This window comes from Denticeps clupeoides, unplaced genomic scaffold (genome assembly GCF_900700375.1).
Source record: "Denticeps clupeoides unplaced genomic scaffold, fDenClu1.1, whole genome shotgun sequence".
NCBI lineage: Eukaryota > Metazoa > Chordata > Actinopteri > Clupeiformes > Denticipitidae > Denticeps > Denticeps clupeoides.
In genome coordinates, this window is record NW_021629779.1 from 46,999 (window position 1) to 65,694 (window position 18,696).

The 18,696-nt window shown below is 52.2% G+C and overlaps 2 protein-coding genes across 2 annotated transcripts in view; both read left to right on the forward strand.

The window, feature by feature from the left end:
• The first annotated feature begins 903 nt into the window (after nucleotides 1-903).
• Nucleotides 904-12,782, forward strand: LOC114773839 (CD82 antigen-like). Its single transcript, XM_028966002.1, is given in 9 exon segments — nucleotides 904-1,224; nucleotides 3,647-3,719; nucleotides 4,751-4,823; nucleotides 9,302-9,426; nucleotides 10,008-10,082; nucleotides 11,181-11,294; nucleotides 11,296-11,355; nucleotides 11,573-11,656; nucleotides 11,857-12,782. Coding segments are annotated over 8 exon segments (672 nt in total). The 5' UTR covers nucleotides 904-1,224; nucleotides 3,647-3,656; the 3' UTR covers nucleotides 11,935-12,782.
• A 1,686-nt stretch (nucleotides 12,783-14,468) lies between these two features.
• The window catches only part of LOC114773836 (CD82 antigen-like), an 18,331-nt gene continuing 14,103 nt past the window's right edge, over nucleotides 14,469-18,696 (forward strand). Inside the window, exons 1-2 of the mRNA XM_028965999.1 lie at nucleotides 14,469-14,552; nucleotides 16,907-16,976. Of these exons, the coding sequence (XP_028821832.1) occupies nucleotides 14,469-14,552; nucleotides 16,907-16,976 (154 nt within the window). The remainder of the gene's footprint in view (nucleotides 14,553-16,906; nucleotides 16,977-18,696) is intronic.

The window sequence follows — 18,696 nt, forward strand, 5'->3', positions numbered from 1 at the left end:
GGCTCTACTGGTCTGTGCCAGCTGCTGTGCCGGGCTCTACTGTTCTGTTCCAGCTGCTGTTCCGGGCTCTACTGGGCTGTGTCAGCTGCTGTGGCGGGCTCTACTGGGCTGTGTCAGCTGCTGTGCCGGGCTCTACTGGGCTGTGCCAGCTGCTGTTCCGGGCTCTACTGGGCTGTGTCAGCTGCTGTGGCGGCTCTACTGGTCTGTGCCAGCTGCTGTGCCGGGCTCTACTGGGCTGTGCCAGCTGCTGTGCCGGGCTCTACTGGGCTGTGCCAGCTGCTGTGCCGGGCTCTACTGGGCTGTGTCAGCTGCTGTGCCGGGCTCTACTGTTCTGTGCCAGCTGCTGTTCCGGGCTCTACTGGGCTGTGTCAGCTGCTGTGCCGGGCTCTACTGTTCTGTTCCAGCTGCTGTGCCGGGCTCTACTGGGCTGTGTCAGCTGCTGTGGCGGGCTCTACTGGGCTGTGTCAGCTGCTGTGGTGGGCCCTACTGGTCTGTGCCAGCTGCTGTTCCGGGCTCTACTGGGCTGTGTCAGCTGCTGTGCCGGGCTCTACTGGGCTGTGTCAGCTGCTGTGCCGGACTCTACTGTTCTGTGCCAGCTGCTGTGCCGGGCTCTACTGTTCTGTTCCAGCTGCTGTGCCGGGCTCTACTGGGCTGTGTCAGCTGCTGTGGCGGGCTCTACTGGGCTGTGTCAGCTGCTGTGGTGGGCCCTACTGGTCTGTGCCAGCTGCTGTTCCGAGCTCTACTGGGCTGTGTCAGCTGCTGTGCCGGGCTCTACTGTTCTGTGCCAGCTGCTGTGCCGGGCTCTACTGTTCTGTGCCAGCTGCTGTGCCGGACTGTGCCAGCAGCTGACACAGCCCAGCCTCGTGTGTTGCGCTCTGGTACACGATGGTGGAAAGTGTGAAAGTGTGGCCTGAAGAATAGCAGGACAAATAATTAAAACCAGCCACACTGTCCACAGGTTCTACTCAAACCTACAAGTTGTCAGTAATAAATGTTGTATTTCGAAAATTCGACACGATTGAAATAAAAGATAAAATAAAGAATCTGTCAATCTGGTGAAGAACGCGTTTCCACCGCGGGGTGGAGCCTGTGTGCGTGTGTGTGTGTGTGCGTGTGTGTGTGTGTGTGCGCGCGCGCCCGCGAGCTCAGTCTTCGTCTCTCCAGCGCGCGGAGCAGCTGCTTCATTTCGCGCCTCTTCTTCTTCATCACAGAAGCGACAGACACGTGAGTTTTTACCGCGACTTTTACTCTCTCCTCTACCTCCGTCCTATGAAGTATGTTGGTGTAAACTGGATTCGCGTACACACACACACACACACACACAAAACCTGGAGTAAAGTTGTGGCGACGCCTCCTCAGGATCCGAACTTATTTAAAGCCCCCTGTCTGCTGACCAGACGGTGAAGACCTGTGAACATCTCATGATGTCTGCAGGTCCACTGAAGGCCTGTAACCAGGTTCCTGTCAGCAGCAGGTTCTGCAGGTGTTACCTTCTCCCCAAAACTCCAGCCGTGCCACATTCCACACGTGTGATGAGCTCAGGGCCTGAAGGTGTTCTGCTGTGGCCTGGCGTGACCTTCGACCCCTATCAGATCACTGGCCATGCTGTGATTCTGATCCGAGCTGAGACCCAGGAATACAGATATAGAGATGTGGAGATGTTCAGAGGACAGACGGGACGGGACGGGGTCTGGTCTCGTTCCCTGGTCATTGTTCAGACCTGCCAGTGTCTAGTGGAGAGAGCGAGGTGGTGACGTGTTGTGATGACAGACAGGGGATGCCTCTCACAGATGCATGCTGGGTATTTTGTCCTAATGTCATGGGGGGACACAGAGACCCGTATTTCAGAATTTCTGAACCTTAAACATTCCTAAAATACACACGGACTATATTTCAGACAGATATATTTCTAGTCCATACTGTTGTTCTGTATCTCTACACATTTCTGTATTTCTAGAGTTCTTATTTCTGTAGCTTTCAGACTGTTCTTTATCTCTTTACTCCATGTTTCTGTATTTCTAGAGTTCATATTTCTGTAGTTTTAGTGTATTTCTAGAGTTCATATTTCTGTAGTTTTCAGACTGTTCTGTATCTCTATACTCCACGTTTCTGTATTTCTAGAGTTCTTATTTCTGTAGCTTTCAGACTGTTCTTTATCTCTTTACTCCATGTTTCTGTATTTCTAGAGCTCATATTTCTATAGTTTTACAGACTGTTCTGTATCTCTATACTTCATGTTTCTATATTTCTAGAGTTCATGTTTCTGTAGTTTTAGTGTATTTCTAGAGTTCATATTTCTGTAGTTTTTAGACTGTTCTGTATCTCTACTCCACGTTTCTGTATTTCTAGAGCTCATATTTCTATAGTTTTACAGACTGTTCTGTATCTCTACTCCACGTTTCTGTATTTCTAGAGTTCATATTTCTGTAGTTTTACAGACTGTTCTGTATCTCTATACTTCATATTTCTGTATTTCTAAGACTGTGTCTTCAACTCTATAATCGCTATTTCTGTAGTTTTATATACCAGTAGTTAGTCTGAAGTCCTGATTAGATGGTTAGATGGTTCTCATCTTCAACACCTGCTGTCCTGGGGAAGCATCAGCTGTTAGGTTGAAGTGTCTCTACCGGGCTGAGCTGGGATGTGGCTGGGATGAGTAAGAGAGGAGAAGCTGAGCTGGTGATGAAGAGAGCATGAAGATCTGTGATGAAGGGCTCAGAATGAGACACGCTGCTGCAAAAAGAAGTTCTTTCACCTTTCATCTTCTGACTGAGACCATAACATCTGTAGAGCTAGAGCTGGAGGTCACTGGAGGCGTCTGGTGGAACACAGAGGGGTTCTCTAAGATGAGGGTCACGTCACCTCATGATGCAATGGTCAACATCCCAGTGACCGCTGGCCATTGTATAACACACACTCACACTGAGCTCCATTACAGTTGCTGTCACTGTTGAAGTGTAGAATAGAGCAGCAGAACAACAGATCAGTTCAGACGTTCAGGCCGTGAGAGGAACCCGCTGGAACCTGCTGGAACCGGGACTCCAGAGGTTCTCTTCTTTTAATGCTCTGTTCCTCCCCTGCATTCCCTTTTAATCCTCTCTTGTCCCTCGTATCTGAAATACTGAAATCCTTCATGTCCCCCACTCTCGTCCCTCATGTCTGTCTCTCCTTCACGTCCCGCTCTCTCGTCCCTCATTTCTGTCTCTCTTTCATGTCCCTCTCCTTCTGTTTAAATAGCGAAGTTCTTTGCTCCAGTTGCTCTTTTCTGAGGGTGTGAAGTCAGGGCCTGTATGTGCGTGTGTGTGTATGTGTGTAAGTGTGTGGTGTGTGTATGTGAGTGTGTGGTGTGTGTAGGAGTGTAGTGTGTGTGTATATGTGGGTCAGGCAGGACCGATACTGATCTGTGCCGCCGGGTCTCCACTCTGCTCCACTTCACTCTGGATTTATTGGGCCGAGCATGATGGTTGCCATGGTGAATTTATTACTTCTGTGAAGCTCCTGTTGCCTCTCTGTCGATCATGAGCTTCACCTCCAGACCTCACCAGGGTCCCAGATGTCCAGAAACTGTGTTTGGTTTTGAAGTTGAAGTAGACTGCTGGTTTGTTCATGATGTGACCTTCACTGTTGGTCTCCTTCACCTCCACAGATATAGAACGATGGGCAAAGGCTGCATCACCGCCTCCAAGTACTTCCTGTTCCTCTTCAACCTCCTCTTCTTCGTAAGTTTCACCGCAGACCTCTGATGAGAAACCTGGCAGAGGTGCTGCAGTATCCAACATCTCTGCACATCACACACGTGTCCACCATGTCCACCTGTTGAAGTTTGCAGAACGTCTCACTCTCTCTTGATGTCCAGTAGCAGGACTTGCTGCCATGGTAACGTACACTGATGTTGGAGCCGGTCCCACCTTTTGACAGCTGTTTGTGCAGCATGTGTGCGATAATGGGTGTGGCATCAAATGACCTTTAACCTCGGGCTCCTCCTCCTTCACCTAGTTCTTACTGGAACCCTCCATTTTTTATCTCCAGCCTATTAAACATATAAAACGTTGTGTATTGGAAGGTGAAGGACCAGAACTGGGACGTAGCTGCTGCTCGTCTGTCTTTGTTCATTTCTGAGTAAATACAGGGTCTGTGTGAACGGTTTGGGGTTCAGCAGACTGAGTTTAATTGGGACGAGGGACACCGGGGTTCTGGGCTGGAAGTGGATTAGGACCCGGGTGGCCTGCGCTGGTGCTGCAGACAGGCATGTGTGTGTGTGTGTGTGTGTGTGTTTGAACACGGGCCACATCCGCTCACAACCCCTCCTCTTACTGCCACGCAGAGACTACACAATCAATCCCAGATGTTACGGTTCTGTGTGTGTGAGCGAGGGAGAGAGCGAGCAGATACCCCTGCAGGGCTGGATTAGTATCATTGTAAACACACACACACACACACACACACACACACACACACAGAAAAGTGTTGAAAGTGAACTGATGGTCATTGTGAATCACAGCATCACACGTGTCCTCTGTATTTAACCGTAACCCTTGGTGACAGTGGGAACCATGACAGGGACCTTCATCAAGGGGACCTCAGTGGCACCTTAGTGGCTCGGGACTCGAACCCGATCTGACTACCGGGTTCTGATCGAACGTACGGGGCCGCTAGGCCACCACTGGCCCCACATTCACACACTCACACGTTCTCACACACACTTTACTGGTTAGAACACCATCATGTTCTCTCTCGGTTCTCTCTGCAGATTTTCGGAGCGTTGTTTATGGGATTTGGTCTTTGGGTTCTGCTGGACAACCAGAGCTTCATAGTTGTCCTGCGTAAGTATCTCTTTAAAAGTCTTCTGTGTGTGTGTGTGTGTGTGTGTGTGTGTGTGTGTGTGTGTAACCCTTTTGACCCATTGGCCTGACTCTGTAAAGCACCATTTCACGGTTCGATCACCCCGTTGTTGGCGGGTGCCATGTCTGAACCTGTCACATTTGTGTTCATTTACCACTAGAAGAATGCAGCTCACACAACAGAGCACAGCATTTATATATACACACACACACACACACACACACATACAGAGAAGGAAAGCAGGCAGCAGTATTTCTCTAGGAAGACCTCTGTGTTTCTCATCACACAAACACACACGCACAAATGTCTTCTCCAGTCATAGGGTAACTACAGACACACACACACACAAACTCACAGACTTGTTCAAACTCAATCTGTCTTACCTCACTGTGCCTCGAAGTGTAGTAACTGTTGTGCAGTATTATACCTCGATATTATTTGCTTGATTGTCATCTTACCTGCACTTTAACTCACTGTTTACTTAGAATTGTTAATAGTCTCGACATTTATATTTTATTTATCTTTGTCAGCGTAGTTTAAATGTACATCTGCTGCTTTTTATTCAAACGCTATCTCGCTTGTGTAGTCACAATAAAGGCATCTAATCTAATCTAGGTGAGGGGCGCTGTGTCGAGGGCCGCTGTGTCGAGGGCCGCTGTGTCGAGGGCCGCTGTGTCGAGGGCCGCTGTGTCGAGGGCCGCTGTGTCGAGGGCCGCTGTGTCGAGGGGCCGCTGTGTCGAGGCGAGGGGCGCTGTGTCGAGGGCCGCTGTGTCGAGGCGAGGGCCGCTGTGTCGAGGGCCGCTGTGTCGAGGGCCGCTGTGTCGAGTGGCCGCTGTGTCGAGGGCCGCTGTGTCGAGTGGCCGCTGTGTCCGAGGGCCGCTGTGGTCGAGGGCCGCTGTGTCGTGTCGAGGGCCCCCGCGTCGTGTCCGAGGGCCCCCGCGTCGTGTCGAGGGGCCCCCGCGTCGTGTCCGAGGGCCCCCGCGTCGTGTCGAGGGGCCCCCGCGTCGTGTCGAGGGCCGCCTCGTCGTGTCGAGGGCCGCCGCGTCGTGTCGAGGGCCCCTGGGTCGTGTCGAGGGCCGCCGCGTCGTGTCGAGGGCCGCCGCGTCGTGTCGAGGGCCCCTGCGTCGTGTCGAGGGCCCCTGCGTCGTGTCGAGGGCCCTGCGTCGTGTCGAGGGCCGCCGCGTCGTGTCGAGGGCCCTCGCGTCGTGTCGAGGGCCGCCGCGTCGTGTCGAGGGCCGCCGCGTCGTGTCGAAGGGCCCTGCGTCGTGTCGAGGGCCCCTGCGTCGTGTCGAGGGCCCCTGCGTCGTGTCGAGGGCCCCCGCGTCGTGTCGAGGGCCCGCCGTGTCGTGGTCGAGGGACGCCGTGTCGTGTCGAGGGCCCCTGGCGTCGTGTCGAGGACGCCGTGTCGTGTCCGAGGGCCCCTGCGTCGTGTCGAGGGCCGCCCGCGTCGTGTCGAGGGCCCCCGCTCGTGTCGAGGGGGCCCCCGCGTCGTGTCGAGGGCCCCGCGTCGTGTCGAGGGCCCCGCGTCCGTGTCGAGGGCCCCCGCGTCGTGTCGAGGGCCGCCGCCTCGTGTCGAGGGCCCGCCGCGTCGTGTCGAGGGCCGCTGTGTCGAGGGCCGCTGTGTCGAGGGCCGCTGTGTCGAGGCGAGGGGCGCTGTGTCGAGGGCCGCTGTGTCGAGGGCCGCTGTGGTCGAGGGCCGCTGTGTCGAGGGCCGCTGTGTCCGAGGGGCGCTGTGTCGAGGGCCGCTGTGTCGAGGGCCGCTGTGTCGAGGGCCCCCGCGTCGTGTCGAGGGCCCCCGCGTCGTGTCGAGGGCCCCCGCGTCGTGTCGAGGGCCGCCGTGTCGTGTCGAGGGACGCCGTGTCGTGTCGAGGGCCCCTGCGTCGTGTCGAGGGACGCCGTGTCGTGTCGAGGGCCCCTGCGTCGTGTCGAGGGCCGCCGCGTCGTGTCGAGGGCCCCCGCGTCGTGTCGAGGGGCCCCCGCGTCGTGTCGAGGGCCCCCGCGTCGTGTCGAGGGCCCCCGCGTCGTGTCGAGGGCCGCCGCGTCGTGTCGAGGGCCCCCGCGTCGTGTCGAGGGCCGCCGCCTCGTGTCGAGGGCCGCCGCGTCGTGTCGAGGGCCGCTGTGTCGAGGGCCGCTGTGTCGAGGGCCGCTGTGTCGAGGCGAGGGGCGCTGTGTCGAGGGCCGCTGTGTCGAGGGCCGCTGTGTCGAGGGCCGCTGTGTCGAGGGCCGCTGTGTCGAGGGGCGCTGTGTCGAGGGCCGCTGTGTCGAGGGCCGCTGTGTCGAGGGCCCCCGCGTCGTGTCGAGGGCCCCCGCGTCGTGTCGAGGGCCCCCGCGTCGTGTCGAGGGCCGCCGCGTCGTGTCGAGGGCCCCCGCGTCGTGTCGAGGGCCCCCGCGTCGTGTCGAGGGCCCCCGCGTCGTGTCGAGGGCCCCCGCGTCGTGTCGAGGGCCCCCGCGTCTGTTCGAGGGCCGCCGCGTCGTGTCGAGGGCCCCCGCGTCGTGTAGAGGGCCCCCGCGTCGTGTCGAGGGCCCCCGCGTCGTGTCGAGGGCCCCCGCGTCGTGTCGAGGGCCCCCGCGTCGTGTCGAGGGCCCCCGCGTCGTGTCGAGGGCCCCCGCGTCGTGTCGAGGGCCGCCGCCTCGTGTCGAGGGCCGCCGCGTCGTGTCGAGGGCCGCTGTGTCGAGGGCCGCTGTGTCGAGGGCCGCTGTGTCGAGGCGAGGGGGGCGCTGTGTCCGAGGGCCGCTGTGTCGAGGGCAGCTGTGTCGAGGGCCGCTGTGTCGAGGGCCGCTGTGTCGAGGGGCGCTGTGTCGAGGGCCGCTGTGTCGAGGGCCGCTGTGTCGAGGGCCCCCGCGTCGTGTCGAGGGCCCCCGCGTCGTGTCGAGGGCCCCCGCGTCGTGTCGAGGGCCCCCGCGTCGTGTCGAGGGCCCCCGCGTCGTGTCGAGGGCCGCCGCGTCGTGTCGAGGGCCCCCGCGTCGTGTCGAGGGCCCCCGCGTCGTGTTCGAGGGCCCCCCGCGTCGTGTCGAGGGCCCCCCGCGTCGTGTCGAGGGCCCCCGCGTCGTGTCGAGGGCCGCCGCGTCGTGTCGAGGGCCCCCGCGTCGTGTCGAGGGCCCCCGCGTCGTGTCGAGGGCCCCCCGCGTCGTGTCGAGGGCCCCCGCGTCGTGTCGAGGGCCCCCGCGTCGTGTCGAGGGCCCCCGCGTCGTGTCGAGGGCCCCCGCGTCGTGTCGAGGGCCCCCGCGTCGTGTCGAGGGCCGCTGAGGGGAGTGTTGTTAAAGGCTGGACTGTAGAGTAGGTTTGTAACCGGGTTACTGGTACTGTGTCTGAATCCCCCACATTCCTCGGAATTTGGGGCTCTATAAGAAAATACTCTATTTCCAGCTGTGGCTGCCTGACCTGAGTTCCTCTCTCATCTTCGGGTTTTCAGGAGATCTAGCTGGATCCTGTTTTTTCTGGAGCATCATTTAGCACAAAAACAACAGATTTCTTCTAAAATCCAGATCATGAAATGGGACATTTTTTACTCAAATACTGATCTAGAGAACATCCACAGTTTAAACCAAGAAAAAAAGAAGCTCCAAAACCGCGTCCAGGCTCTGTGCTGCTGCTGTATTTGTGGTCAGATTCTGATCTGGGGCCAGAGTTACTGAAACCCAAGGACCTCAGCAGATTATGCAACAGACTTTACACCGAGACTCCACGTCAAGATTTTAAAAAGAAGAAAGTGAAGTGATTGTCACATGTGATACACAGCAGCACAGCACACGGTGCACACAGTGAAATGTGTCCTCTGCATTTATCCCATCACCCTGAGTGAGCAGTGGGCACCATGACAGGCGCCCGGGGAGCAGTGTGTGGGGACGGTGCTTTGCTCAGTGGCACCTTGACAGATCGGGATTCGAACCGGCGACCTTCTGATTACGGGGCCGCCTCCTTAACCGCTGTCCACCACTGCCCCAGTAAAATTACACCGAGACACCACGTCGCATCATACATACAACATGTAACATGTTCAGAACCTCAGGATGTTACTACAAGAATTCCTCTCTAATCTGGACGCAGGTTTTTTAGAAAAATGAAAATCTGTTTTAGAGGAATTTGTTTTCCACGGCGTGAATCCATACTGGGACTCCACCGTGACGCTCCATCCTTCGTCAGAACCATGACAGTTGTGTGTCTGCGTGTGTTGTTCACACTGAGCTCTTTGTGACTGACTCTCTCAGCAGTGCTGCATCTGAGCTGCCTTTTGTTCAGATGGAGTGTGTGTGTGTGTGTGTATGTGTGTGTGTATGTGTGTGTGTTCTGGATGGATCTCTGACTTGGCATTTGCTCTGTTAAGGTTATGCTGAGTTTTGTTTATTTTAAAATGAAAAATTTGAACTCAGCAGCATTGCGTTCCAGTCTGAGTGTGGAGGGATGTACAACTGCAGCTGAAAGTGTGTGTGTGTGTGTGTGTGTGTGTGTGTGTTACAGAGGACTCCTCCTTGCCTCTGAAGGTGGGTTCCTACGTTCTGATTGGGGTGGGGTCTCTCACCCTGCTAATGGGATTCCTGGGTTGTCTGGGGGCTATCTACGAGATCCGCTGCCTGCTGGCACTGGTGAGACTCAGACACACACACACGCATACACACCACACACACACACACACACGCACACACACGCATGCGCATACACACACACACACACACACACTCACACTCACACGCATGTGCGCACACACACACATACACACACGCACACACACGCATACACACTCACACGCATGCACACTCACACACACACACACCCACACTCACACGCATGCGCACAACACACACACTCACACACACACACACACACACACGCACACCACACACGCACACTCACACGCATGCGCGCACACACACTCCACACACACCACACACTCCACACACACCACACACACACACACTCACACTCACACGCATGTGCGCACACACACACATACACACACGCACACACACGCATACACACTCACACGCATGCACACTCACACACACACACCACACACTCACACGCATGCGCACACACACACACACTCACACCACACACACACACACACGCACACACACACGCACACTCACACGCATGCGCGCACACACACACACACTCACACACACACACGCACACACACTCTCTTTCACTCCTCTCTCCCTTTCAGTATTTCAGCTGCCTGCTGCTGGTTCTTCTGGCCCAAGTAGCCACTGCTGTACTCATCTACTTCCAGCGGGATGTGGTGAGTGTGTCAGTGTGTGTTTGCCGCTGATTACTGTTCACATTAAGAGATAATAAATAAGGTCAGTTTAAAAAACAGATGTACAGACCTTGAGGAGTGTGTGTGTGTGTGTGTGTGCACGCCTGCATGACTGGATGTGTATGTGCTGTTTGGGTCGTGACGAGTGTGTTTACGTCTGCAGAGTAACACTGATACAGTGCAGCTGTGCACACAGGGACATTCTACTCTGGACAACAGATGTAGTCTGTGTGTCCCCTTGTGTGTGTGTGTGTGTGTGTGTGTGTGTGTGTGTGTGTGAGAGAGTGTGACTCAGCAGCGCCCCTACTGGTGACTGCATCTGTCCACTGTGAGTTGGTGGCTGTATGTTGTGTTCAGGAGGAAAAGAGAGAACCTGAAGAGAACAGGAAGAGACTGTCAGGTGACAGGAAGCAGAAATTCACTGTGTAACACACACATAAATTGCAGTAAATCAGCAGTACTGTTCTGCAAATGCAGGGTTCTGGTCAAAATATGTTTATTCATTCATTTTGGTATGGAGGTGTTGTTACCAGTGTGGAACATCTGCAGGTTCTCCGTTCATGTTGGTTTCTGGTATTATCCAGAATATCAGGATCCAGCAGAAGATCATATGAAAGTGTTATGACCCCTGAGGCATTTTACTGCGTATCATACTGTGACAAATAAAATCTGAATCTGAATTTGAGATGCTCTGAAGATGCACTCAGGGTCCAGACTGTCTCCGCTTCATCATCTGCTTGCAGCTCCGGAGTGAAGATGACCAACATTGTGACCAAATTAGTGGAGCACTACCCCGGGGAGAACAAGACCACGGAGCAGGCGTGGGACTACATCCAGAGAAACCGTGAGTCCTGGTCCAAACATCTTCACCCAACACCAACACAACATCTGATTTATTCTCCGGATGGAAGGTTCCATCCTGACTCATCCAAAGTGCATCTGAAGAATTTTGTTCATCTTTCAGCTCCTTGTAATTTGACAGGTGGAACTTCTTGACTGGTTGGGCACCGAGACTGATGGAATGCTTGCAGTTTTTGGCAGACCTCTGACTGCGCCGCTGGTGCTGCTCTCGCCTGGCAGGTGCAGTGCTGTGGGTGGACTGGGAGTGTGGACTGGATCCAGAACCCGGTGGTGGTGAACAGCTCTCTGATGCTGTACCCCTGCTCCTGTCGAAACACGTCCCACCGCCGACAACAACGCCACCGACAGCGGCTTCTGTGAGGCCAAGTCCCCCGACTGGCCCATCTATGAGCAGGTGATCAAAGCGACCAATCACAGAGTAGCTCTCAGCAGCACAGAGGTATGAGCAGATTGTCACATCTCTTCTCAGCGATGCAGGAATGTGACTGTGACATGTGTCTTCGTCATAAATTAGAACGCTTATTTAAACCGGCCCGTCCACCGCGGGAACTGCAGAGTGACATTCAGGCGTGTCACAATCCAGCTAAACCGTCACCCTGTCGTCTCCTCAGGGCTGCATGCTGAGCGTGGAGAGCTGGCTCTTCACCAACTACGGCGTGATCCTGGGCGTCTGCCTGGGCGTGGCCGTGATCGAGGTACAGTATGTAGCACGGCGAGGGGCCTGGGTGGGTTTTCTGGTAAAATACCCTGCTTTTGATGGCGCCAGATCGCAGTTCCCGAGTTGGCCACTGGAGGGGAGCAGTGTCCTGATCTGATTGGCTGCTGGTTGTGAAATTCGGGGGAAACCAGACTGTACCGTGGCTAACAACCTGCTTCTCCTGTGGCTTCTCAACAGCTGCTCGCCATGATCCTCTCTATGGGCCTGTGCAAGAGTGTCCACCAGGAGGAGTACACCAAAGTTCCGAGATACTGAGGGCAACACGGGCACACACACGCACACACACACACACACACACACACACACACACAAGGAACAAGACCACTCTATTGGACGCCCTTCAATCCATCCATGAAGCCCCAGAGCAGTGTCACTGTACAGCACACTACCCCACAACACCATGAACATGGTGGGCCTGTGTAACGAGAGACAATAACTCTCTCTAACACACCCCCACACACACACACACACACACACACACTCAGCTTTGTTCTTCTTTGGTTCTGGTTATCAGGAAATGAGTTGGAAGAGAATTAGAGAAGGTACAGGTGTCTGTAGCGGGAATGCAGTGTGGGTTGCAGGGTCAGGGGTCAGGGGTCAGGGGGGAGGACATTGACGCTCCTTCCTGGCTGCACCAAACACTAGCAGCACCTTGCAGGGACCCAGGATGATTACAGAGTGTCTGTCACAGCACTCCTCAGAAAGAAGCATATAAACATCGTCCCAACAGAGCTGATGCAGAGTGTGTGTGTGTGAGAGTGTGTGTGTTGGGGGACTTCCTGCTTAGGAGGGAAATGTCAGTATTTTGAAGGGAAGTCCAGATTAATCCCCCTGACCTCGTTTAACTCGGAATCTCGTGACCCCTAACCAGACTGTGAAGATCGATCACTCCTACAGAAGTAAGCTGACCTCATACACGCATTTACACATTTTTAACGTTTTTTTAACACCTTTAGTACATTTTGTAATGTAAATGTAAAATGGGAAAATGTCGCAGTTCTCTTACGTTTTTTTATATGTGTGTGTGGAATAATTCTGAAGCTTTTCAGAAGAGTAAAAACTTGTATGGATGTTTGTTACAATAAAAAAATCTCACCCCTGTATCACTGCTGATTTCATCCTTAATAAAACGGAATTAAAGATATTAGTTAGTGTCACGGCTGCCAAGACGACGGAGGGAAAGGCCTCCCGGAAGCGGAAAGATACACCCTTTGCCGATTTTCAGTGATGCTGATTTTGGATTCTCTCTCTGGGGGTGTTACCAAACCCCTCTTCTGCCCCTGACCAAGTCCCGGTCTTCAGTCCCTGCCCGGGGACTCCAGCGAAGACAGTTTCCCGCTCGTGATACAGAGCGTCCAGTCATGTGTCCAGTCTTTATATTTATCATGTATTATCAACGCATGAAGAAGTCCTGAAGCAGGAAAGGTGACCTCTCATGAAGGTATGAAGGTTTAGGATTAGAAACGTCCTTTTTTATGTGGCCGTGGGGACAGCGGTGGCCCAGCGGTTATGGAAGCGGCCCCGTAATCAGAAGGTTCAGGGTTCGAATCCAGAGCCGCCAAGGTGCCACTGAGCTCCCCTTGATGAAGGTCCCGTCCCCACACACTGGTCTCCGGGTGCTGTCATGGTGCCCACTGTCACCAAGGGTGACGGTTAAAGACAGAGGACACGTGTCACCGTGTGCTGTGCTGCTGTGTCTCACAATGACAATCACGTCACTTTCACTTCACACACACATTACTCAAGGGCCCCACAAAGATGTGTGTGTTGTGTGCTTTTCTTCTGAATATCTTGTACATCGTCCACCAGCAGGTCCGAGAAGCCCTGTCAGAGGTCATGGTCCCTTGATCTGTGGTTTCCTTGGTGGGTGGATGAAGATATTTTAGGTGGAGTGTTCAGAAACTTTTTGATGCTGTCCTGGGTGACACTTGATAGTTTGTTCGTGGTTTTGATGTTGTGACAGAACAAGGACGGGACACAACGTGGACACGTTCATACTGGTTCTAGCAGGTGCTCTGGGGACTCGTGAAGAAGCCACCTGTATTTCTGTAACCACCATGTTAACATGTCACAGCAGCAGGATGAAGAAGAAGATACAGCCACACGGCTGTCATTCAGACCTGAACACAATCAAATTCATCATCATTCTTATAAAATGATCCCCAGAGAGGTGATGAGGAGCAGCAGGAGGTCTGCTGTGGTGCCATTATCTTCACTGTTAATATACCACAGTGATTCTTATTGTCATAGACAAGAAATGGTGTGGAGAACTGAGAGACCTGCAGCCATCTGGTGGAGAGACGTGGAGCTGGGGTAGCACAGCCAAGGTGTAGCTGTGTAGTGACTGTGTGTGTGTGTCTATGTGTATTAGTGACTGTGTGTGTGTTAGTGACTGTGTGTGTGTATATGTATGTTAGTGATTGTGTGTTGTGTGTGTGTGTATTAGTGACTGTGTGTGTTAGTGACTTTCTGTGTGTGTATTAGTGACTGTGTGTGTTAGTGACTTTCTGTGTGTGTATTAGTGACTGTGTGTGTTAGTGACTGTGTGTGTGTCTATGTATGTGTTGTGTGTGTGTATTAGTGACTGTGTGTGTGTGTGTGTGTGTGTAAAGTATTACTCCTTATTATTTCATTATACCTGTTCCTAATGAACTGGAGAGTTAATAACGAGTATTATGCTGTATTTATAAATGTGCGGAGCAGCTGTGGTGCTACTGGCTGAAATCCCTCGATAGGGGCGTGGCCTGTCAGAGTCTAGCCCCACCCGGGGTGTGTCGAAGCACGCGGAGATGAGAGGAGAGAGGAGTAGAGCAGAGAACAGCAGAGAGGAGTGGAGGAACGGAGGAACGGAGGAACGTAGTGGAGACCTGCTGGTGAGTTTCAGCTTTACATGCTTCATGTGTCCATTGTCAGTAAAAACTGTGACATTTTACAGACTTGAATCACAATTTGGTGGTAAGTGAAAAATTTGAAACGGATTTCAGAAAGCTTTATTCATGGCAGAACTTTATTGTGCATGATATTTACTCAAATTTATTTTGTGTTGAGCCATGAACTTTATTTCTGGATCGCAAGGTCACCTCCAGAAACGCAATTTAATCACATTGTCATGGTTCATTAGCAGGAGGGAGCATTTTCCTTCCTCACCTCCATCTCCATCATCTCAGAAACATCCAGCCTGTCTGTCTGTCACGGTGAGATGTTGGTTCAGTGGGACCTGCCAAGCCCTCCAGACATCTACAGACACAAACAGACTGAATGAACCAACAAGTCTCATGCACACACACACACACACACACACACACACACTCACAAGTGTTAGCACTTCATGGAATTGTCTCAATCCAGCAGATTTAGTCCATTACACACCCACTGAGTGTGTGTAGAGCCCTCGCCTCACTCTCATCCTCTTTCTTCCTCACCTCCACCTTCTGCTCCGTTTCCTTGTTTTGTTGTGGACGTAGGAACAGTAGTAAAATGATGATTCTGTTTAAAGGGAACTTGATGGAACAGGATGAAAGTGACCAGGAGGTGTGTATCTGGGCCAGCTGTAGGTCTTTATAGTAAATTTGTATGGGGTAGTGTGTGTTGACACTGATGGTGTGTATGCAAGAGTGTGTTGGGTGGAACCACACATGAGTACAACGTTCCCAGTTACCTGTAGTCAAAGTTTAAGTCCACTTATTGTCTTCTCACTATACACAAGTACACACAACGTTGTGAAGCTTTGGAGATTCATAGGGTGCAAAAAGACACAGTGCAAATGAAATAACTCAAAAACATGACAATGGACATTGTGCATTGACCTATAAAATAGTGCAGGTCGAGACAAATTAGAGAAACCAGGCAGAAAAGTAGCAGCAATATGACAATATATCAGTGTGGGGATGTATTTAGTATATAGTGTATGTGGTATATGATCTACTATGATAATAATGGTAATAGTAGTGATATGACAGTATATTGGTGTGTGGATGTATTTAGTATATAGTGTATATGGTATATGATCTACTATGATAATAATGGTAATAGTAGTGATATGACAGTATATCAGTGTGTGGATGTATTTAGTATATAGTGTATATGGTATATGATATACTATGATAATAATGTCAGTAGTAGTGATATGACAGTATATCAGTGTTTGGATGTATTCAGTATAAAGTGTATATGGTATATGATATACTATGGTAATAATGGTAATAGTAGTGATATGACAGTATATCAGTGTGTGGATGTATTTAGTATATAGTGCCATCCCCACACACTGCTCCCCGGGCGCCTGTCATGGTGCACACTGTCACCAAGGGTGACGGTTAAATTTCACTTTGTCACCATGTGCTGTGCTTCACAATCACTTCACTTTCCATTAAGTATAAATTCATAAACTGCACATATTTTGAAAGCATCTAGTGCTGTAAAGGTTTAAAACACCTCAGAATTACACCAATACACAATTACAAATCCTGCAGCATTGTAGTGTTGACCCAGGGCTGTATGGAGGTACAAGGGTTTGAGGGGTCAGGGGTCACTCACAGTATTAGTTCTAATGAATTGTGGATCTATTTTACCCATGAGCACTTTCAGCTTCCGCTCACCCAACTAAAGTGAAGTGATTGTCACATGTGATACACAGCAGCACAGCACACGGTGCACACAGTGAGTGAGCAGTGGGCACCATGACAGGCGCCCGGGGGGGCAGTGTGTGGGGACGGGACCTTCATCAAGGGGACGGATCGGGATTCGAACCCACAACCTTCTGATTACGGGGCCGCTTCCTTAACCGCTTGGCCACCACTGACCCAGCTTGACCACCTCTGCGATCTCCATGGCAACAGATGAATGAGAGAGTCGGCCTTCTGGATCATTCCGCGTCATTTTCATGTTAGTTGAATTCTTCTGTAACGATCGAGCCAGCGGCAGAAGAGGAAGCAGATGGCAGCAGATCCTGATCTGGTTTACTGTGTGCCAGGGGAAACGGGGGCATCGATCGCGTCTCCCACCACTGCCGCTGGTCTCTGGGAGCCGCGTGCTAGTTTCAGGCTCCACCAGATCCTCCAACCTGGCAACCTGGCCAGGACCAATCAGAAGGGGCCAGGCTGTCAGAGGCTCTTTCTGGGCTTGAAGGCTGTGTGTGTGTGTGTGTGTGTTGGGAAATGGCTGACCTTTTACAGCTGATGCTCTGTACCCTTTTTCTCATTCCTCTGAGATTCTCTGTCTCTTTCAGCCGGAACTCAAGCCGAGTCGGGGCGTCTTCATCTGTTCCCCAGATACCCCCAGTCCCAGTTTAAAGCTGGGTGACATTTTCACAAGAAAGGACATCTGCACCCCTGAAATCTAATTTTATTTCTGCTTCCTACCGAATTTCTGATGTTGCTCAGCAACTGTAGATGGAACCATTTTTCATTGCAGAAGTCCAGAAGGTCCAGCACACCTGCAGCATGTTGTGGAGTATTTCTGGTGCCTGTCCTTTATGTAACAGACGGAGGCTGATGGTGGCTGGGACGTTCTGCTCTCCTCTCTCCCTGCAGGCTGGGTGGGAAATGAACAGGCGTCCATCCCTCCGCCTCCACGTCATTTTCATTTCTCATCCGGCGCCCAGCTCGTGCTGTTGAATTGTGGGATGTTCTGACCCATGAAGGCTCCACCTCACCACCGTACCTGGCTCCAGAGACCAGGGCAGAGGTTTAGTGGAGGGGAGCTGCTCCACGTTCTGTGTTAGTGTTATAAAGAGAGACACCAGTGAGGCCGTGTGTGGAGGTGCAGGATTTCATCGCCTCTCACAAGTGTGTGTAAACAGGCCTGAGTGTGTTGTGTGTGTGCTGAGTCACCGACACACACACACACACACACACACAGCACTCAGCCATCTGCTCCTGATGAATTCGCCAGCCCCATCCTATTTTGTGTGTGTGTAAGGATGCACATTTATGGAAGATCAAGGGTGTGTGTGTGTGTGTGTGTGTGTGTTAGAATAATTGTGTATGTGGTGTGTGTGTGTGTGTGTGTGTGTGTGTGTTGTGTGTATGCTCATCTCTGATGACATTCTCCACATGAAGTTCCCCGTCTTTCACTGCAAAGTCAGTCTAAAAAACTGACCAGGTCTCATAATGGAGAAGACTCCCTCTTCTCATCTCCACTTGAGGCAGGAGTCCAGTTTCTGTGTCATGTTCTACAGAGACTTGAGGAGATTCAGGTCCAGGTTCTAATTCTAGAACTGCTTGATTGTTGGAATTTGTCCCACTTTTATACTGATCGGATGAATCAGCACCATCTCCATGAGTCGCTGGACTGGCTGGAGCTCCAGCCAAACCTCCTGTCCTCCTGTTGTTTTTGAGGACATGGTGGAGTGACTAACCGCTTGTGGGCGCAGTCAGTGGCACATGGAACCCTGCTGAGCCCAGTGTCCTGGATCCAGTCCTGCTGGACGTTGTACAGGGGTGCGGGGCTCACTGTGGAATGACATTGTGGTTGATTTAGAAGATCTGGGTGGTGAGCAGGACGCCGTTGACAGCCACAGATGAAATTCACCTCGTTACTGCTGACCATGTGCACCATGTCCAACAGAGACTTCATTTCACTTTTATCTCCAGTTCCCTTTACTGTCAGCGTGAGACAAGCATGGATCCACGTTGGTATGAGAACATCCAGAATATGGTTGAAATTAAGGGCACATGGAATACACCTCTCTGTCTCTCTCTCTCTCTCTCTCTCTCTCTCTCTCTCTATATATATATATATATATATATATATATCATCTTTTAATGTGGATCATCTGATATCTGTTATCATGTGTCCAATGTGAAGATTTACTACCTAGCTTGATCACAATTGTTCCTTCCTACTTCCTGCTTCTCTTCCTTCAGTCAGACGTTACCCCAGATTCTGGTGATTTACATTTACAGCATTTACAAGATTCCCTTATACAGAGCTCCTTACACTCAGTAGTTACAGGGACAGTTCACGTTTCCTCTGTTACTAAGATGAGATGAGATGAGATGAGATGAGATGATGAGA